The sequence below is a fragment of the Podarcis melisellensis genome (assembly GCF_964234715.1).
Source record: "Podarcis melisellensis genome assembly, chromosome: 2".
NCBI lineage: Eukaryota > Metazoa > Chordata > Lepidosauria > Squamata > Lacertidae > Podarcis > Podarcis melisellensis.
The window spans coordinates 70724804-70745673 of NC_138529.1; the positions used below are offsets into that span (position 1 = coordinate 70724804).

General features: G+C 42.5%; 1 protein-coding gene across 4 annotated transcripts in view; it reads right to left on the reverse strand.

Moving 5' to 3' along the window:
* The window catches only part of CACNA2D2 (calcium voltage-gated channel auxiliary subunit alpha2delta 2), a 530937-nt gene that overhangs the window by 145901 nt on the left and 364166 nt on the right, over window positions 1-20870 (reverse strand). For all 4 annotated transcript variants that reach the window (XM_081900249.1, XM_081900248.1, XM_081900247.1 and 1 more), the window contains one exon: window positions 4199-4337. In XM_081900249.1, the coding sequence (XP_081756375.1) occupies window positions 4199-4337 (139 nt within the window). The remainder of the gene's footprint in view (window positions 1-4198; window positions 4338-20870) is intronic.

The window sequence follows — 20870 nt, forward strand, 5'->3', positions numbered from 1 at the left end:
TGACTTAATGGAGAAATTTTCAAAGCATATTAAAGTCTCAAAGCAAGCAGGTGCCAGAGACTTAACAATGTGGATATTCAGAGCGGCCACTGAAGGGAGACCGAGAGCTGTACTTTCTGGTATGTGTTATATGTACAAGGCATGGGAGCCCCTCTGAGCTCTCCCCAATATACGGCCACAAAATGGTTGGAATAAGGAGGGGCCATGTGGGCTCAGGGAGTATTTGTGCACAAAAAGTCTTTAGAGCACAAATGGCAGGGGAGCACAATTCCACCCTGCTCATAGTCTGTGCAAACACTGCTACTTACTGCTCTTTGTTCCACTTACCGGCTCTATGCCTGAATATAAGGACCAGCAGCATAGAGATATATTCAATGCAAACTATGCTGTGGCTGCTGGAGAGGTCAGCTGCAGGGCTGAGGAAAGGGGTTGCATTTCCTTCAATGTAGGACTTCCAGTGTATATAAACAACAGCACAGACCAGCTCAGATTCACATCTTTTCTGCTTGCATTCCTCTTTGATTGTTGTTGTGAATGGGTTCAAAAAAACATTGGCCTTTTTTTGAAGAGGCCTGGAATTAGGTTGCATCTTTCTATTGTATTTTTTAACACTATGAATGAATGGCATATTCTCCATTCTAGATTTCACCCAGGAAAAGAAGCTTCTGCATTTGAACCACCACTCCACATTGTCATACATAGGAGTGTGCATATCTGGGCACAGTGCTTTCCCTCCTCTTAGATGGGCTTGTGGAGGCAAGTGTCCACTTGTCAAAGTGCCTGGATCCTACCCTGCTTTCATTCACATTTGTCGCTGTCCACGGAGAATGCAAATTAAAGTAGCTTTCAAAAATCTAAGCATAGTGCTAGGCTTTTATACTGTGTTTCAGTGGATGCTCTGAGACCTCCTTTTGTCTGCCAGCAAAGCTCCCTCAAACAGAAGCAAGTGCAGAGGCAGAAAAAGCCTTTGTGAGCCCTCAGCTACAATACAGCTGAGTAAAGCCAAGTCTTAAGAACAGCTCTTCCCTCCCATCTTCCTGTGGCAACAGAGAGACTAGTCCTTAGGGGGGTAACAAAGAACTCAGAGCTCCTGGTGAAGATTCGAGGCTTTGCGGTGGCTGCTTCAGAGCTAGTGAGAAAGAATGAGTTTTCTACCCAGTGATGAGCCATGCAGGGGCAAAGCACTAATTGGACTGCAAACAGGCAGCATCACTAAGAGCTTTTGAAAACACCTAGGGCCTTTTCCCACCAGACCGTAAATCTGTTGGAAGCATTTACACAGTGAAGGTTTTCCAGAATAAAAACCTTTATGATGGGCGAGACTAGATGCATACTGTAATCTCACGTGCTTGTGCAGGAATGTTATGATCCCAGCGACCTCAACAAATCTCTCTTTCATAATCATACATACGTGCACATGGATGGGGCGTTTGTAAGAGACTATAATTCAGAAAGGACAATACGAAAACACTTCCTTTCAACTTATCCCTCTAAAAAATGCATTTGGACTGGACTCCTATTTGTTGGATGTTACAGAAATCATATGCAGGTAGGGATGAATGAATCTATCCATTTCAGCTTCTCTTGGTTTCTCATTTTTTCAGCTCACCCCATTTTCACCCCATTTCCACGTCAATTAGTGAATTTTTCTTTAAAAGTTCATGTGAAAATCTGTATGCATTCTTGTTGCATTTTTCTTAAAATATACAATTTTGTCTACAAGTTTGCCTTACACACACATCTTTGTCAGAAATTACTCCTAATATAATTTTGCACATTGTTCTCAATGCATTTTTGTGTCCACTTTTTGGTTGGAGAAGTGCAAATTTTGAAGAATGGAAAATATTTTGTTTTGTTTACTGGTCTTGGAAGAGAGAATCAGGTTTGTATTTCACGTAACCTGCCTAATTAATTTCTTCCTCATCTCTACCTACAGATGGGAGTTGTCATTCTTCACCCTTCTTTTTTCCTGCTTCCCTGATTCAAAAGCTGTGGCTATTCTGGGATAGGCCACTTACTTTACAGTTACATGGGGGGGGGGAGTGGGAGTGGGTGTGTTATAACAGCAGAAAATCAGAAAGAAATGCAAAAAAAGCAATGCAAATAAATAGTGTATCAAATAGAAATTTGATAGCCTGTAGTGCAAATTATGCACACAGCAAACTGTTCTGTGACTGAGCATTTGCAAAGACGAACTTGACGTCTTCTCTTCTGCAAAAAGGGAGCAAAAGCCAGAGGGAATGACAGAGACAAGGGCAAAGCAGTCTCAGATGCAGTGTAACAACCCTGATGGGCATGCGCACCATGACAAGACATCAGGTGCAGCGCTGTGACATGCAGGAGAGGCATCTTCAGTATGGTGCTAGAGAAACTGGCCATGCCCCCACCTTAATTAGAATGGCAATTGCACTTTTCAAAAGCCAGAAACTATTATTTGGAAAACAACTGCCCAGGCGAAAGCTGTTCTCTGTAACGTCCACGGGAAGGAAGGCTCAGCACGAGAGTGCGACTATAAAGGCGAGGCTGATCAATACCAACTCTCAGAGAGGATCAAGCTGCAGAGCTTGCCAAAGGGCATGTAGCCCGTCACAAAAGCGATGCAGCAACAGCAGCAGAATAAAAAGCAACAGGTGGTTTTGGTGCAGTGCAGCTACACAGCAAACTGGCACCATACCTGCACCAGGTTTAGTCTGGTGCAGGCAGTTCCCTCACACAGGGCACCAAGCAAAGGAGGTGCATAATTATTATTATTAATAATAATACCTATACTGTGGAACCTTGGTTCTCGAATGCCTTAGTATTTGAACATTTTGTCTCCCAAACGCCGAAAACCCAAAAGGAACTGTTCCGGTTTTTGAACGTTTTTCAGAAGCCAAACGTCCGATGCGGCTGTCGGCTATTGTTTCTGGGGTGCCTTCACCAATCGGAAGCCATGCCCTGGTTTTCAAACGTTTCAGAAGTTGAACAGACTTCTGGAATGGATTACGTTTGAGAACCAAGGTCCCACTGTATTTAGATGATTAGCTACTCAAAGTTGGGGTGTGTGCCCCAAATTTTGTCCTTGCTCATGGGACCATATTACCAAAGTCCGCCCCTGACCTTACCATAGTAAGGCAGCAGTAATGAAACAATCCCAGATTACTCTAGTGTAGAGCGAGGCAAAAATACTTTGATTTTGTGTGTGTGGATGTGTGCTCATTTTTCAGTGGAGGCTGGGCTATTGTTTGGGGAAGGGCAGATCTGGTTAAGCTCAGCTATAGTTTATCTAGCATCTATGTGCAAGGATAAATTAACCCAACTATATTGTCTATGACAAAGCTTTAATAGTTAATCTATGGTAGAGGTGGGGAACTATTTGGGGGTCTATGGGCGGCATTACCCTGGGGGAAAGCTTTCATGGGCCATATTCCAGCAGTGGCTGGCTCAGATCCAAAAGGGGTGGGGTGAAATGCACACAAAACCACATACCCTTAATATGCACATTCACATAGACACACAGTTACTTCTCATGGAAACAAAAGGATATATTTAATTTGCAGTAACTCTAGTCTCACCTTTCATTTTCTCTTAATTTCATGTATTTCATAAAATGTATGTACCACTTGGTTGCAATAAAACCTCTGAGCTGCTTACAATAAATATTAATCAGTAAAAACAGTCAAAACCTTTTTTTAAAAAATAAGTAAATTTGAGAGAAAAAATGATTCAAATTCCTCAGACTCTTAGAAAAAAAGTTTGAAAAGGAAAAGCTAACAGCCTTTGTCTCTGCTGACTATAGAAAAGGCAAAAAGAACTCGGTAATCCCAACAGATTGCAAATAACACCAATACACAGCTGAACTGCAAGCCCTGCCTTACAGCCAGTCAAAGACTCAAACTCCAAAATGCAATTGCTTCCCCAAAACTGCATATTGCATGGATGCTTGTGCTCCGGGAAATATGCAGAAACTCTGCCTCTCTGCTGAGGCACTTCTCCCTTCTTGCAGAGGGAGGAGCTGCAATCATACACACTTTGCCCAACATCAGAACCTCATTTCCCTCTCAGCTGCTTCCTGCTGAACAACTGGTGGGTGGAAGGGGCTCTAGAAGGCCTACTGTCCAGTTACATTTTGCCCACAGGCCAAGCGTTCCTCACTCCTGATCTATGGGGGTTGTCTTCAGACTTAAAACGAAGAGTTGTGTGAAAAGGGGCAACTCACAGCCTTTGTAGATGTCTGTAGGTATCTGCACAGCTGCATAAGAGTAGTTAACCTTCGTTTTGAAGTTGGCATCTTCTGTGAACTCCAGTTTCAGGGAGTTGGACTTTTCTTTTTCAATTTCTTCTCCATCTGGATCTTCCTGGAGAGGAAAAAGAGGAGACAAAAGTTCAGGTCAGTTTTATACAGAAGCAGCCAGCAAGCTGGTGTGGAAGATTGTATGTGGCGTCTGCAGCTGAGTGGCAACCAATATGAAGAGTCCCCATTTTATCTGCTGGAGTTGCTTTGTAATATAGGAGGAACAGGACGGATAGGTCTGCTTTTTGTGGGCACATAGCTGTTGATTGACCATCATCATCACCCTACATAGGCTGCTGACATCATTGGCTCATGCCTGCATGGGATGTAACTGGCCATCCAGCCTACACCCTGCTGACATCATGGGCTCATGCCTGCATGGGATGCAACTGGCCATCCAGCCTACACCCTGCTGACATCATTGGCTCATCCCTGCATGGGATGTAACTGGCCATTCAGCAGCAACCTGCTTGCTCAGTGCTGACCTTATACTTCCCATAAGAGCAAGGACTTCATCTCACTTGACTGCAGCTCAGCAGAGGTAGCAATATATATCCTACCTGCCACAACACCTTACTGGCTGCTGCTTGTGGTATTGAAATAGGTCCCACCATAGTTCTGGACATCCCCCGGTTGGTTATAGATGTTGTCCATGTTTAAAACGAAAATGCTAGTATTTTCAGTAACTTCCATTTGAACATGGCAGCTGTGCAGGAAGATCCACAGCTAACTCTCCTTGTTCAGCAGGTAGATATGATTTTTAGTGCAGTCTTCTCTTGAGCATGAGAAATCCGGTTCTTTAGTTCAGTTCTGAATGGGACACACTCAGCTTATAGCTCATGGCCTTGATCGCCACAGGACACTGCTGCTAGCAGTTTTTCCCTTGCAGCCAATGGTTCTGGCCCATTCCCTGGAGTGTGTGTTGCTGGGAAACCAGGACATTTATACTTCTGAGCCCTCTTCAAGTAAACTCCATAGCAACAGCAGGAGCAGCAGGAGCTGTGCCTGGAAGGGGCTGGGAGTGGAAGAGCTGCTAAATCTTTTTTAAATGCAGCCTTTGTGCGTCAGGTTGAGGTGGCTTGTAAAGCAAACTGGTTGAGAAGATGTACTGATTCCTGGCTCATTTCTTGGCTCTGTTTAACCTTGCCTCTCTGTTTTCAGTAGCATGGCAGGTATTAAATCAGACAAAAACCCCTTGAAAATCAATTAGCAGCAAAAGGCGACTATCAAAGAGCAAATTAAAACTGAGTGGAGCTTAGTGCTTTGTCAATAAGCAATGCAAACAATATTTAATTATGGTAGAGAGAGATGGCAAACTCCCTGCTGCTGAGGCTGGAATATGCGCAGGCTCTTTCACACTCCGCTTCTCTCTCCCTTCCCTGTACAGATTGCCACAGCTTTGGCAGTCAAATCGAACAAACTGAGGGCTCTTTTGTTCTTGGTATGAGGAGATTTAACCTGTTTGGAGAAGCAAACATGCTTTCTTCCTGGAGCATTAGAACTGAGAAATCTTGATCAGCCAGTGCAGGCAAAAAGAAGTGCTACAGAGATGTGTAGGACATGGCACTTCCGAATCCAGCCTTTCCCAACTTCAGCTTGTTTGGACAGTGTGTGGGGGGAAGTGGCTCATGGGAGGAGCTGCAGTGGGGAAGTGGCTGGCAGTGAGAGCTAAGCACCCCTCTTATCCAAACACTTCCCCTCTGAAAGATGCTTTCTTCTAAGCAACGGTTTGTTTTGTTACACATGTTTGGTGTGTTAGACACAGAGGTGGGTTAAAAAAAGAGAGAATAAAACTTAATAATTCATTGTGGCAGGGTCAAGAAGGTCACAGGGTCCTCATCTTTATTCTAGTCAATGTTTTTCGTGGGCTAGAGGAAAGCCATGGTTTGGCTATGATTCTATGGAACAAGAGATGGAGCTTTAAGATGCGATTAAGAGGCTCCTCCTCCTCCTACGCCAATAATTCAAGCATTGTAAAGGACAGTTCTATCAAAAGCCATTAGTTATGATACCTAAATGGAACCTTCAAGTTCAGTATACTTCTGAATACTAGATGCTGGCTGGGGATATTCAAGGCACACTTCTGGACTCCCAGCTGACCACTTGGCCAAATCAGACACTGGTTTAGATGTTCTCATACTACCCACAGTGGACATTTGCAAGAAAGCCCTTCTACTGTGACTCTTCTGACTCAGAAAATATATCACAGGAATTTCTGTAGGTGTGAAATTAATTTTAACCCTGGATAAATTTCTGTCCCTAGCAATTATGCCACCTTGCTATCCAACGTTTCCCTCCTCATATTATAAGTGGGCATATAAAATAACCCCCTGCAATAAAAATGAAGCTCCCCTCATCTCCAGGATGAGGGGAGGAATGCTTGTGATCACCAGTCACTTGGGAACAACAGCTGAAGAGATTTATTGCCCTTGCTTGCGGGCTTCCCATAGGCAGTAGGGGGTGGTATGTAAGTAACTGTTACACAGATTATACCCATTAAAATTAGTGGGTTTCAGTTAGTTAAGACCATTAACATCAGAGTCTATTCTGAGTAAAAGAATACAACCCAGGATGCTGGGCTAGATAGGCATTTGGCCTGATCCCGCATTGATTTTCTTAACTATTTATCCCTTTCATTCATTTCTTCCTTGCCTTCTATGTCCCATTCCACTCATGTCATGGCTGTGGGCTGCTGGTGAAGGAGCATGTGTGTTTACTGTAATAGGTTTAGCTGTATGTTCATTGTCACCTTCAAATAATTCTAAGAGGAATGCTTTCTATTTACAAAAAGCATGCCTCCTCCCTAGCATATGGCATTTAACTTAAGAGTTTGCACCACCTATCATTTATTAGAAACTTTACTCATTTATCTGGGTATAGCATACAGTGGTACCTCGGGTGACATACACTTCAGGTTACATACGCTTCAGGTTACAGACTCCGCTAACCCAGAAATAGTACCTTGGGTTAAGAACTTTGCTTCAGGATGAGAACAGAAATCGTGCTCCGGCGGCACGGCGGCAGCAGGAGGCCCCATTAGCTAATGTGGTGCTTCAGGTTAAGAACAGATTCAGGTTAAGAATGGACCTCTGGAACGAATTATGTACTTAACCCAAGGTACTACTGTATAGGCCTGTAGGCCTATCCCTTTGAAAAGCCTGTTGTTATCATAGCTTCCTCTCACAGTCTTCTCATGCAGTTGCTGTGTTTAGTAAGAAAGCTACATATTGCAGTTAGCTATTTTGCAATTTCATATTTGAGTTCCTTCAGAACTCTCAGATGAATGCCATCTGGTCCTGGTGACATATTACTCTTTCATTTATTTGCTCTTCTGACATGTCAATTTGTGACAATTTCTTTTGCTGCTGGTATCTCCCTGATGTCATCTGCAGTGAAGATTGAGGCAAAGATTTCCTGCACCAGAGGTTCTCTGCACTGACCATAACTTTCTTTAATGTGCTTTTACCCTAATGGCTCTAGCCATTTCCTAGCAGACGTTCAGTTTTTTTGATCTGCCTTGGGAATATTTTTTCTGGGGTGGGAAGGGAGCACATAAAGGTTTTTTTTTGGCAGCTACTCTTGAAATGTGCTTGGCTGATTTCCCTTACTACAGATACACACTGCCAAAATTTGTCCTTTTGGCTGTTCTTATTTATTCATTGCATTTCCTTCAGCAGCCTCATTTCACTACCATTGATTCCTGCTGGGATTCTTTCCGATTGTTTGCAGCCCTCCTTAAAATTGGAAGTGAATGCTTATTTAAATCCAGGGTTATGGTATATATGTATAGCTCCCATGAAACTTTTATTCATTTTGCATCTGCAATGCATTCCGTTCAGTCCCCTCTTCCCCATGCAGCTGCCGAGTGCTGTGGCAGTGCCTCATCTCATGCGCCACACCTACCTACATGGGAACTCTTTGATAATTTATAACAAAAGGCTTCATCTGTGACACTGAAAGCTAGATATATTTTCTAAACAATAGCCAAAACCTTCTTAACAAAAGAGTGCTTCTGTGCCAAGTAAAAAATGGCGGCACTGTTTGCAGAAGACTAGCATTTCTCTAGGACTTTAAAGACAGCAACTGAAATAACTAATGGGGAGGAAAATGTCCCTGTATATAAGCTTGTTTTCTGCTTCTGCATGCCAATTCATAGCTTCAAGATTTGGGTTGGAGAAATACAATGGGACAATGATTGCATATCAATTAATTGTTTGGGGGAAGATTTCTGTTTTGCATATGCCTTTGCTAACAGTACAGTGGTGCCCCGCAAGATGAATGCCTCGCAAGACGAAAAACCCGCTAGACGAAAAGGTTTTCCGTTTTTCGATGCGTTTCGCAAGACGAATTTCCCTATGGACTTGCTTCGCAAGACGAAAACGTCTTGCGAGTCTTGCGATTTTTTTCACTCCCTTTTTCTAAGCCGCTAAGCTGCTAATAGCCTTTTAGCCGCTAAGCCGCTAATAGCCGCTAAGCCGCTAATAGTGCTAATCCGCTAAGCTGCTAATAAAGTTGCTTCGCAAGGCGAAAAAACCGCTAGACGAAGAGACTCGCGGAACGGATTATTTTCGTCTTGCGAGGCACCACTGTATCTGCAAGCACTCATTTGCATCTGCCCTCTTGCTGAATATGCCTTGCAAAGATTTGATCTAGGACCCAAGAAATGACATACAGATGAATTTTATCTGCCCCCTTCAGTTTCAATACTTTTATAGTTCAGTACCACATGTTATGTGTGTGAATCTGCAGTCACCAGGGATAGAAACTTTACTGGAATTCTATATTATGTTAATAACCAGGGGCTTACAAGGAGCAATCTTCCCTGCGCTAAAGAATCATATAGGAAGAGGCTTTACTCCTACACTGTGGAGCTCCTTACCTGTAGAGCTTTGGCAGGAACCATCCCTGCTACTTTAAGGCATCTTCTGAAAGCTGTGCTGCTTAGACAGGCCTGCATTATATGAATTTTTCTTTAAACCAACTAGTATCTAATGTTTTTAATTGTGTTTAATATATTTTTATATATTGATTTTATTGCATTTTATATGCCGAATGCCTCCTTATTATAGTCTATGAAAGAGTGGATTATGAATTTATCATTATTATTAATTTCATTTCTATACCACTTTATATTTTTAAGGGGAAAAATATTGAAGTGTTTTATTATTATTACACATTGAAACATCAAATAAAACATTACGGAGGAAAGTCTGATATAAAGTATACATTCATGGCAACATTAACAGGAAACTAAAATATTTACTTAAAAAAACCCAGAACAAAACATTACAAAGCAGGTCAACTACAGAACGCACATTTAACACAGCAGAGTTAACAAAAACAAATTATCTTCGATATTTCAAAGGAAAACATTACCATTCCAGTTTGGTATTGTCTACTCTACACCATGGGTAGGCAAACTAAGGCCTGGGGGCCAGATCCAGCCCAATCACCTTCTAAATGTAGCCCGTGGATGGTCTATAAATCAGCGTGGGAATTCGTTCATCCCCCCCCCAAATATAGTCTGGCCCCCCACAAGGTCTGAAGGACATATCCCTCAGGGACTGTCCCCTGGTCTACACTATCTGGCAGTGACTCTCCAGGGCTCATGACTAGATTATTTGCCAGCTCTTCCTGGAGATTCTGGGGATTGAACTGAGGACCTTTTGTATGCCAAACATGTGTTCCACCACCAAGCTATAGCCCTTCCCCTACTATTTGTTAGAAAGCTCTGGTACCTGCAGGAGCTCCATATGTGGCCAATGGATCACTTTCAGTTTGGCAAGCCATAAATTGTCCAAGCCCAATTTAGATTCTGAGACGTCAGGGCTAGGACCTGTTTTATCTATGCACAGTGCCTAGTTAAGTGTTATACACTTTTGCAAATATTGTATCATAACTGTTTAGCAACAAGATGTTCAAGCTTTCTTTGCTGGCAGAAAGCCAGGCTAATATTCTGTTGTATTCTGTCATCATCTCTCTACTGATGCTCTGGACACAGACTGGAATCATAAATGACATTGAAAGCATTGTAGGAAAGGCTAATTTTAGCCCACTGAAGTATAACTGTGCAGCTACCAACAGAGACCTCCTTCCTGGATGCCATCCTCACAAACAGCAGGTTAGAACAAACTTATTTTTTCATGCTTTGTGTCAGAATGAAAGAATTTGTTAAAAAGAGAAAGGTTAAATTAAGTTATTCTGGACTCTGTGGCACAGAGCAGAACAGTCAAATTGTAAGAAGAGCTAAGCTTTCTTTAGTTCTGACCCTTTGCTGTGAGAAAAGAAAGCACTCATTGCACGATCCATTTGCCTGTGCATAGCTCCTGCTTTATAGCAATCTGCTGTATGAGACTGCAGGCTTGTCCACACTTGAGCATTCATTAGCTGCCAATCCACATTTCTTCCATTTGAATCAGACTGGAGTAGTACATACACACATGTATTTGAATTTGTATACGAGAAGTAACTTTGGTCTTTACATGCAAACTATGCAAATTAAATGGAGGCACACACAGCTGCAATCACACAGTAAAATGCAGTGTGGACAAGGCCTGTGAGAGATTTCCAGGGCAATTTGGCTTGCATCTGATCTACACCAAATCTTTTCTGTTCCGGAACAGCTCTTGAAAAACTGGAGTGTGCTATATGATCTGCGAATTCTAACTGTTTGAGAGTTAGCCTCCCAGCAGGTTGGCTACTGCCAGAGATCCAGCCAACGGTACCAAAAAGGAAAAAAAAGAAAGAAAAAGACACACAAGTAATTACTATGAACTAAAATGCTCATCTGATTTCAAAAAAGTTTTCCCATTGATTCTAACCACTGAATCTTTGCAGTCAAGGAGAAACGCCAAGAGGGGCTTTAGAAAGAAAAGTCCAGATAATACAGCTTCTGCTCTCAATCTTCTCCAAGCGTATTTCACACCTGATGGTTCTTTCTGATTGGAGCTGCAACAATCAGATGCATTTGAGACAACAGAAGCAGGCCTCAGGTCAGGTCTTCAAGAGGAGTACCGCTTTGTTTGATCTGGCATAAAGCCCATCTAGTCTTCTGTGGCGGCTGGACAGATGACATCTCAGACTGATGCTGCGTAACAGGGCAGGAAGCAGAAAGCTCAGAGACCTCCAAGGCTATACAGTAATACTTGTTCTGCATTCTGATGGCAATGCCTCTCAGAAGCATGACAGACAAAAGCAAACAAAATGTTCCTTTACTACAGTGGCCGGAACCAGCACTATCCCTGTGGTAAAGGGGGATAAGATTTGGACAAAAGTATGCAAAATCAGTTGTGGATGGTGTATTGGGGTTGCGCCCTCACCTGGCCTCCTTCTGCCTGAGTCGCAGCTGCAAAACAGGTTGGCAAGGGTGAGGGGGCAGTGAGGTGGGCATGGTGAAAATGTTAGAATTCCTGCTCCGTGGTTGCAGTCATGGAGTTGTTGTCTATCACATGATGGTATATGTTTTGACTCCACAAAGTGGGAAGTGACGGAGACAGGATGTTTGTGTTACTGTGTTCCGTGAAGTGGGACTATTGTCCTTTGTTCTTTCTCTTTGCTGTCTGATGCTAGAGAGAGAGGGAGCCATGCCGCAGTGCTCCGTGTGTGTTTATATGTAAATAAAGTAGATTAGCCAAAATGCTGAGTTGCTGAGGTCTGTCACGCAAGATGCAAAGACTTTGCGGATCCCTAAGTGTGCCGGTGTCAGTTGGCATCAGTCACTGTGATATTCAGGAAGAAGAAAGCCTTTGAAGCTCCTGAACAATCGACTAGGAGGGAGGGAACATGTCAGTCGGGCATGTGTCTCTACCAGGGTCCTACTCAAGTGTAGGATGAGCTCCTGACAGAAAACATGCTAGCAGGAGCAGCAGATAGGTTCTCCCACTGCATCTGCACCTTGCCAACCTGCCTACCTTTTCTTCCTCATCTCTCCCTCCATCCTAGCATGCAGCAGTGACTTAGCCAAAGGGTGAGCAACGCAAGACTGCTGCTCTCAATATTAGAGATGTAACATAGAATCCTCTGGACTCCCAACGAGCAGCAGGTGTAGCAAAGGTGCTCCACAGAGCAAAATACCCTATCATATAGACAAGTCCAGGGCTGTTAAAGGCACAGCTCAGCATTTCTGAAAGGACAAGCACTGACTGCTTTGGAGATCAAATACACTATTACTCTTTGGCAACAGAGACTTCATTAGGGACCTCATGCTCTAGGGCAGTGCACTTGTATTGTGCAGTGGCAATCAGCAAGAGGACACTTATGAGCTGGAAGAAGGTGTAGGGAGTTTTTAAAAGTTTCCAATCTAGTAAAATCTAGTTATATAATAATAATAATAATAATAATAATAATAATAATAATAATAATAATAATAATAAATTTATTATTTATACCCCACCCATCTGGCTGAGTTTCCCATTAAATACACAATGGTATATTTTATGAAACTATGTATAAAGTCAGTTTCAAACCGAAAGCTTCCCTTTTGAGTCAATGACTGTAATGAAATGGAAGATAATTTACGGCCTTGAAACTGGTACACACTAAGTATAAAAGCCGCATAGTAAAAGTACAGAAGGTTATTTTTGTGTGTGAAAAGAGCTGAAATAGGATTGTATGAATTCATTAAATACATGTTCCTCTGAACAATGCCACCTGCGCAAGCTTCTGAGATTGGTTAGTTATCCTAGACTGCAGAGTATTTCTGTGTCAGGTAGGTCCTCTTGTTGCTCATAATAAAGAATTCATCCTTACTTGCGCATTCAGTTTGCAAAATGATTTGGAAAAAACGTGAATGATTCTTGCATCCCCGATCAGGGATAGTCCCAAAACACTAAACCTAGGGATGGACAAATAGGTCAGCTTTGGTTTCTCTCAGTTTCTCATCCCCCCACCCCAGTTTCAAGTACAGTTCTCTCACATTTCCACATCAGTTTCCTCCTTGCTCCATACGTGCAAAAAAGCTACACAGTGGTGACCTGAATCTATGGAAACATTGGTAGAGATGTATGAGGGGAACCAGAAGTGGACTTTTGAGAATACAGATTGGAGCCAGGAGGTGGTAATCCAGTCATGCAAGCCTACAGCTTCTTTCTTCTGTCCTGCTCCTAATAGTATCTAGCATAACACCCGCAGAAGAAGCCTTGGTCAATGCAGCCTCCAGGAACAGGCCAAATGGTCCTGCACACCTGCCCCTCCTCTGCTACCTGTGTGGATCCACAGCTAAAGCACCTCCACACTTGCAAGCAGCTTATTTATAGCAGATGACATTTCCTTAGGTAAGAGGTTGCCACTTACACCAGAAGGAGCGAAAGCGTTACATTTCTAAAATCAGCCCCTGCCCTCCCTGCCACGTCATGCCTGCCCCTGACAGGTGCCAATTATGGCATCGCACCACTGTAGACACAAGCAAGGGAGCAAACCGCCCACTCTGCAGTTCGTCTCAAATGACAGAGCCTAACGATATAATTGGAGTGATGTTGAGGAGGAGAGCAGAAAGATAAGAGGCAGCAATTTAATCCTGCAGGTGTGTAAAAGGGAGAGTGTGGGGAGAGGTAAAGAGGATAAGTATTTCTGTACATTGTTTCTGGGCTACAGAGAAAAATGCACAGACACTAAGTGCTGCCACTCTGCACCCCATAATAGGCAGTGGCCATATCTGAGGCCAGCTGTGACTACAAGCAAGGCAAGATCAGGCGTTGGAGGTGGCTCAGTGGACAGCAGCTTGCATGGCCCTGTTTCTGAAGAATGGATGGGGGAGAAATTTCATTCAGTTCACATTTTAAGGGGAATTTGACTAATCTGCACTTTCCAAAACGATAAGCAAACCGAAACCCAGAAAATGTGGGTTACTCTATCTGAGTAATGTGCACAGATATGCATAATGTGTGCATAAAAATGCATATATTTGTGTAAATGGATAAAATGTACTAGAATGGAGAAAACTGCATTATAAGGGACAAAATTGCAGGCACAATTGTATATATTAGGAGAAATCTGCAACAAAAAGTTGATGAACTTCCATGAGGATTTTCTTCATCTTCTAAGAGTAATCACTGACTGATGGGGAGAACTTAACTTAAGTCTGGAAAAATGAGAAACTGAGAGAAACCAAAGTTGACAGATTTGTGCATCCCTGCTTAAAAGCATCACTGGGCTGGAACTATGTACGTCTCAACTTCTTAACATGTTACATTCTTAAGGTGGAAATCAGGGCCACAATAGACATAATGTGGAAGATTTTTCATTGGTGATCAATAATAAAAAAAGCAGTCACAACGTACTTCAACCTTCATCAGAGCCTCAGCTCTAGGATGGAAGGTCAACCCTTCTCAGCCTTGCCGTTTTCCCAATCAAAATCATCTCATCCCCATGCAGCTATTAGCTTTGATGGGGGGGAATTCAAGAGTCTGTATCATGTCTTATATCCCCAGCAATCCCCAGCAGAGCTAATAGCAGCTTGGTGGAAGGGGGTGATTTAGATCGGGAAAATGGCACAGGATTAAAGGGTTAATTATACCCATCCTCCAGTGTTACCGCCAAAAAAACAAAAACTTAAAAACTGACTCCCTGCTCTGAAGTTGTGATGGTGGGGAATCCACTTTAGATTTTTTTGCATATCAGATCAAAAATCTCCTGTGTCCTTTTGGGTTTTCAAATCTCTTTGCAAATACATGCACCATAGAGGCAAACTTTTCAGAGAGCTGATTGGCTGTGGCTCCCTGCCAAGTATAAACCAGTTTTTTCTGTTGAATAATATGTGAAATTACCTTTAGAAGAAAAGACTAGTTTCAATCATTAAGCATTTTGTTATGCTCATCTGTTGTTTTTTTAACATTAGCTTCTTTATTTATTAAATTTCTGTACTGCCCTTCATCCGAAAATCACAGGACAGCTTACAATATAAAAACACAGAATATGTAGCATAGCAACAAACAAAAAAACAATAGCCCCTCTACAGTTTAAAGGGCCATCAATTGTTTAATTGGCCATTAGTTCCCTGCAGTGAACATCTCATTTCGCCAAACAGATGGAGTGACTCTGCAGAGCTTCAAGACCTGCTAGCATTTCAAGTTGTGACATAACACCATGTCCAGGCACAGTATTGGTTGAGAGGGTGGTTGAGACTACCACCACTGGGCATCATGGGGCCACCCAAGAATGCCCCTGGGAATGATATTGTATGGTGACACAGCATCATTCCCAGGGATGTTCTGTCCCAGAAATGCAGCAGGACTGCTAGAGGCACCAGGTTGCTGCTTGCCGTGTTGGAAAGGCTTTCTTATTATTATTAAGAAAAGGAAAGAAAGGAAAATAAAAATGCTTGACCAAGAGTCACCCTGAAAAGTTGCCAAAAATTCTCACCCAGTTTTGTCGGGCAACAGATGGTCTGACCTGATAAAAGACAGCTCCCAAAATCCCATTCCAGATAGAAAAAGAATGAAAAAAGAAAATTGAGGTGGGGGGAATATTTGGCCCCGTTTGAATCAAGAGCAAAGAGCAATCTCCCTAACAAAATATGTACCTGGCGATTTTGTCACCAACTACTAATGGAGTTTTAGCAGTGATTCTGGCTCCATTAATCCTCTCTGGTCTAAGCTTCCAATTATACAGTAACACTCTTTTGGAAGCAGTTCCCACTGAAATCAAATTATTTCCAAGTAAATGTAGGGTTCTGCTTCTCTCCCACAAAGAAAAGAATGGGAATTTAGTGTGAAATGAGAGATTGCTTAAAATGCCGAACAGTCTGAAGAGAGGGGAAGGAACTTCTTAAATTTGCTCATTCTGTGAAGCTGAAAAAAAAAGACCCAGCTACCCAAATCCTGAAATGAAAGAGAGTATTTTATATCATTCTTTCCTCTAGATCTTTAGCCTTCATCTACTCTCAGCACTCCCAAAGAGTCCACAGACTCTAGCTGCAAAGAGTCCACAGACTCTTCTTCTCCAGTTGTAAAATCCAGCTTGCCAACAGGGAAGATTGGTCAGGAAGAAGAAGAAGAGGAGTTTGGATTTGATATCCCGCTTTATCACTACTCGAAGGAGTCTCAAGGCGGCTAACATTCTCCTTTCCCTTCCTCCTCCACAGCAAACACTCTGTGAGGTGAGTGGGGCTGAGAGACTTCAGAGAAGTGTGACTGGCCCAAGGTCTCCCAGCAGCTGCATGTGGAGGAGCGGAGATGCGAACCCAGTTCACCAGATTACGAGTCTCCCGCTCTTAACCACTACACCACAAAGTAAAAAAAGCTAGTTTTAGTCTGCATGTATGACCTAAGATGGGCATAGGCGCCGACTCCATGGGGCTTGAGGGGGCCCGAGCCCCCTCAAAAATTCGTCCGGCGCCCCTCCAGCAGAGCGCCATCGCCGCCCCTCCCCCAGCCCAAAATGCACAAGGAGGGGCGGGCTGCATGCCTCCTGCCCTCCCTCCCGAGCAAAAGCTCCACCCAATTTCCTTTGGAGCTGATTAATAGGCGCAGCACGCTCTCCCCTATTCGCTCACGAGGAGGCGGCGCCACTTTATTTGCATATTCATGAGCTTATTTATTATTCATGAGCTTTCCCGGGCCCCCCCAATATTTTTTATAAGTCCGCGTCCCTGAAGATGGGAGGCACAGATGAGTTCTGAAGCTGTTGTCTTCCTTATCTCTGTACCACTACTCAGCTGTTACTGGGCATTCCTGTAAGTCAACAAGATGAGTGACCCGCTGGAGTCTGTCCAATACACTGCCAGGGCTGTGCTGCTGAAAATGATTCAACTTAGCAACACGCCTTGCAATGATCACACTGCCTCTTGTTGAAATTGTCATTTCATAAAGAAGTTGCATGTTATTTTGCTTAGAGTAGAAATGGGCCAGAGCCTGGCCCAATAACACTGAATAACCCTTAGTTCTTTACGTTGTGAATGGGCGAAATCAAGGAAAGCAAAATGATTATTGTGAATGCTACCTTTCCCACTACAGAGATCAATTAACTTACAATTGCCAAGTTGACAGTTTTATCACCTATCATTATTGTTGTAAATGGTCACTGTATTTATTTTGCCTATGTTCTAGCTTTTGTTGAATTGTCACAACAAAATTTGTGCTTTCAGCATTTCCCTCTGACCTCACAGTTTCCAACCCCCAGCTCCATACCTAGAACTGAGAGTTACACGTCGTGCATGATGAAGCGCACTCTAGCTCACAGAAGATTGTGCTATAATTTGTTAAGTCTTTGAGGTACCACAAGACTCTTTGTTGTTTTAATCATGAACAGAAAGCACACATGAAATACTTGCAATCTGTTTTGGACTGAGTTTGGAACTGGCACATTAGAGCTGTGAACACTTAGGATTTGCTCTTACCAAAACACATGTGTAATCATTTATAGGAACTGATGTTTTTATTCAGGACCTTTCCATCGAACAGAGTCCAAAATGCAAGAAGCAAGAAGTTTTGAGCCAAGGGCAGAAGACTCCTTTGCACAATCACTGGTGTATTTCTAGCATCATTTGCAGAGAGAGGGGACCAATCAACGTTAATTTCTCTTTAAACTGCACATAATAAAATGTACGAATAAATGTCCACCCGCACTCAAACAGAAAAAGCTGTTTTCCAGCGCAAATGCTTCCTCACAACTCCTTGTTGCAATGAGGGAGACACAGACCAAATTTCCCTTGCAACATATTTTTTCGTTGGGGGGCCGTTATAACATGGACTGATCTCTTTGGTAATTCTGAAAAATGATGGGCCTCTTTGGGTCAATGCTCTGAACAGCGCAGGATCTCAAAGCAGATGCTGCAGCAGGCGGCTTGTGAAGTCCTATCAGATCATTGACTCTCAAACTTAACAAACCCTAGATGTCAGGGACTCAATATTCTCTAGGTCAGTGATTCTCAGTCACTGTTTTGTGGCCTGCAGCCAAGTTATGGGAGGATTCTTGGCTTGGCAGGCACATATGTGCTTCAGCTCTATGGCCTTTTCAAGCTTTTCTGTTAACTGGCAGGTACTTTTTCAATGAGTTTGAAGCATGAAGAAGACTGAAACTTCCCAATAGATTGTGATACAGAGACTGTGTACACACCAGACATTGAAAGCACATTTCCTGATTAATCCGGCAAACTGTAGTTTGTTAATTGTGTTGGAAACTGCAACTTTGTGAGGGTAAACTGCAGTTCCCAGGAAGCGCTCGCTCTCTCTCTCTCTCTCTCTCTCTCTCTCTCTCTCTCTCTCTCTCTCTCTCTCTCTGTGTGTGTGTGTGTGTACATGGATGTGTGCTTTGGATGTATGGAATGTATGCAGACAGACAGTGAACAAATATGGTAGGGATATTTTTGCCTATCTGTTCCTAGTTGTTCAGGAAGGAGGGAAAGTCGTCTTTCCACTGATATTAATATAAAAGGAAATCAGGAATTATTTGTCTATAATTTTGTATTCTGTACTGACGAAGAAGCCAGTTTCTATACCATGGTTTGTATCCAATGCTAGTCCTATTAAGATTAATGGATCAAAATTAGTCATCTCTATTCATTTCAATGGGTCTCCTTTGAGTAATACTAGCATTGACTACAACCCCATATTTAAGATTTAGGGAGAAGTGCCAGATATTTTGCACTTTGGGGTATTTTCTGTTTGTTTGTTTTTTATTGTAGTTTCAATAACCATGGAAACTTCTGAAAAACACTGGTCTGAAATGTGTGTCCATTGCTTCCTTGCTTCCCTTGACTACTGCTTTTTTAATACCACTTTGTACCTCACTGCCGCTTTCCTTTTCCTGGGTTTGGCACATGGCTGTTTGCAGCTAATCAGGAACCAGGTTGTGAACAGGGAAATGTCATCACAACACCATGTAGCTGATCAGATCTGGCTGTTTGAGAAGACTGCTGAAAGTGTGATAGAAACTGAAGTTAAAAAATATATAGGGAGTGCTGGAAAACTGTTAAAGAGGGGAAGCTGATTGGTTCAACCTTAAATGAAACAATTTTAAAGGAAAGAAAATGCTGGATATCTGTAGTCAAGTCAAGAAACGTTAAGAGGCCTCTCTCCCTCCCTCCCATCTTATTTTATTTTTGTTCTTAAGACCTTTGTCTGAGAAGGGCCCTTGTGCAGATTGACAGCCTGAACACTTCTAGGCTGACTTCAGTCAATAAAATTTATCAGGCACAATCCATCAAGCACTGCTCCATTTAACATCAATGGGGCCACAAAAGAATCATTCTTGGGGACTTGAACTCATCTTGTTTATGTTTAGGTCTCTTGGCTGTCTTTTTAAGGCTGCTTTCTTACTTCACTTCAGATCACCCTCAGATTCCACTAGGACTCAGCAACTAGTCACTTTTGCTCTGGGTGGATGAATAGGAGAAGGGAAAAACCCTCTTCTTGCATTATAGCATGCACAAGAAAGTGTAGAAATAATGCTCTCCCAGCACTACAAGCCTAGCAATAGCTTTTTCCACAGTAAGGGAGAATAATAGGTTGGCTATGCAATGTTTACTTTTTAATTCCAGCAGATGTACTCAGTGTAAACGCACCATATACAAGGGTCTTAATGGAGCAGCTCTAGTGGCATGGAAAGATTCAGAGCCCAATTATGTTTTCAGGAGCCTCTACCAGTATACAACACAGCTGCAATTCCCCTTAAGGGGCAACTCAGTAAGCTAAATCTGACAATGTAATAACAGAGAGCTAGATTCTCATCTTTTCTATATTATTGCATTGCATATTTAGAGACGAGAACAACTTGAGATTTCATGGGCAAAGGAACCCCTAGGTTTATCTACGGTAATTTGCTGTCCTCCATATCAGAGGTTACACCACTGTACTCTGTCATTTCCAGCTTGAGTTGATAACAAGCCAAAGAGAGAAAGGGAACGAGCTGAGAAGTACTCAACGAAAGCACACACTCAAAAACTAAAGATTCAAAAGCACATCATTGGTTAATGAAAGAGCAACTCCTTAAAAGCAAACAACTATTTACATTTTACCAGAGTCAGGAAGGATAGTATATTTTAGAACGTTTTACTATTTTTCTTGCAACATTTTATTATTGTCCTGGAAAGACAAAGCAGTATGTATTTGAAAATACTGGATCATCTATAATGCTATTGCCATCTTAGAAGCTTGCAACCTTTTCATTCACTTTGATATTCAATATTTCTTATGGTATGATTCAGTTTTAGCCATGCGTAATTATTTGTTAAATGTAGTGTGATTTTAAGACATAATTTTATTTGTTTCTATATGTTCAGTTTTGTTGAGCACTACTCTGTTGGGTGCACTTTTACATGCACTGCCGGCAGCATTTTATTTACAAAGGGAGATACCATTATTATTATTATTGCTTTAAAACAGTGATAAAGAGCCTGGTGTTCTCCAAATGTTGGATTCCAACTTCCATCAGCTCCAGCCAGCCCTGTAGCCAGAGTGGGGTGCACTGTCCCCCTTGCGCTAAGCTCCCCGCCCCCGATTTTTTAAATGGTAACATACATTTATAATTTATGACATGACAGACAACGACAGCCCCATTTAAAGAATGGCAGCTTGTTTTAAAAACAGGAGCAATGTAAGAACAGGACCCTCTGGAAGAAAAACACACAACATGAGTAAAGCAGGGTGCGTACACAACAAAA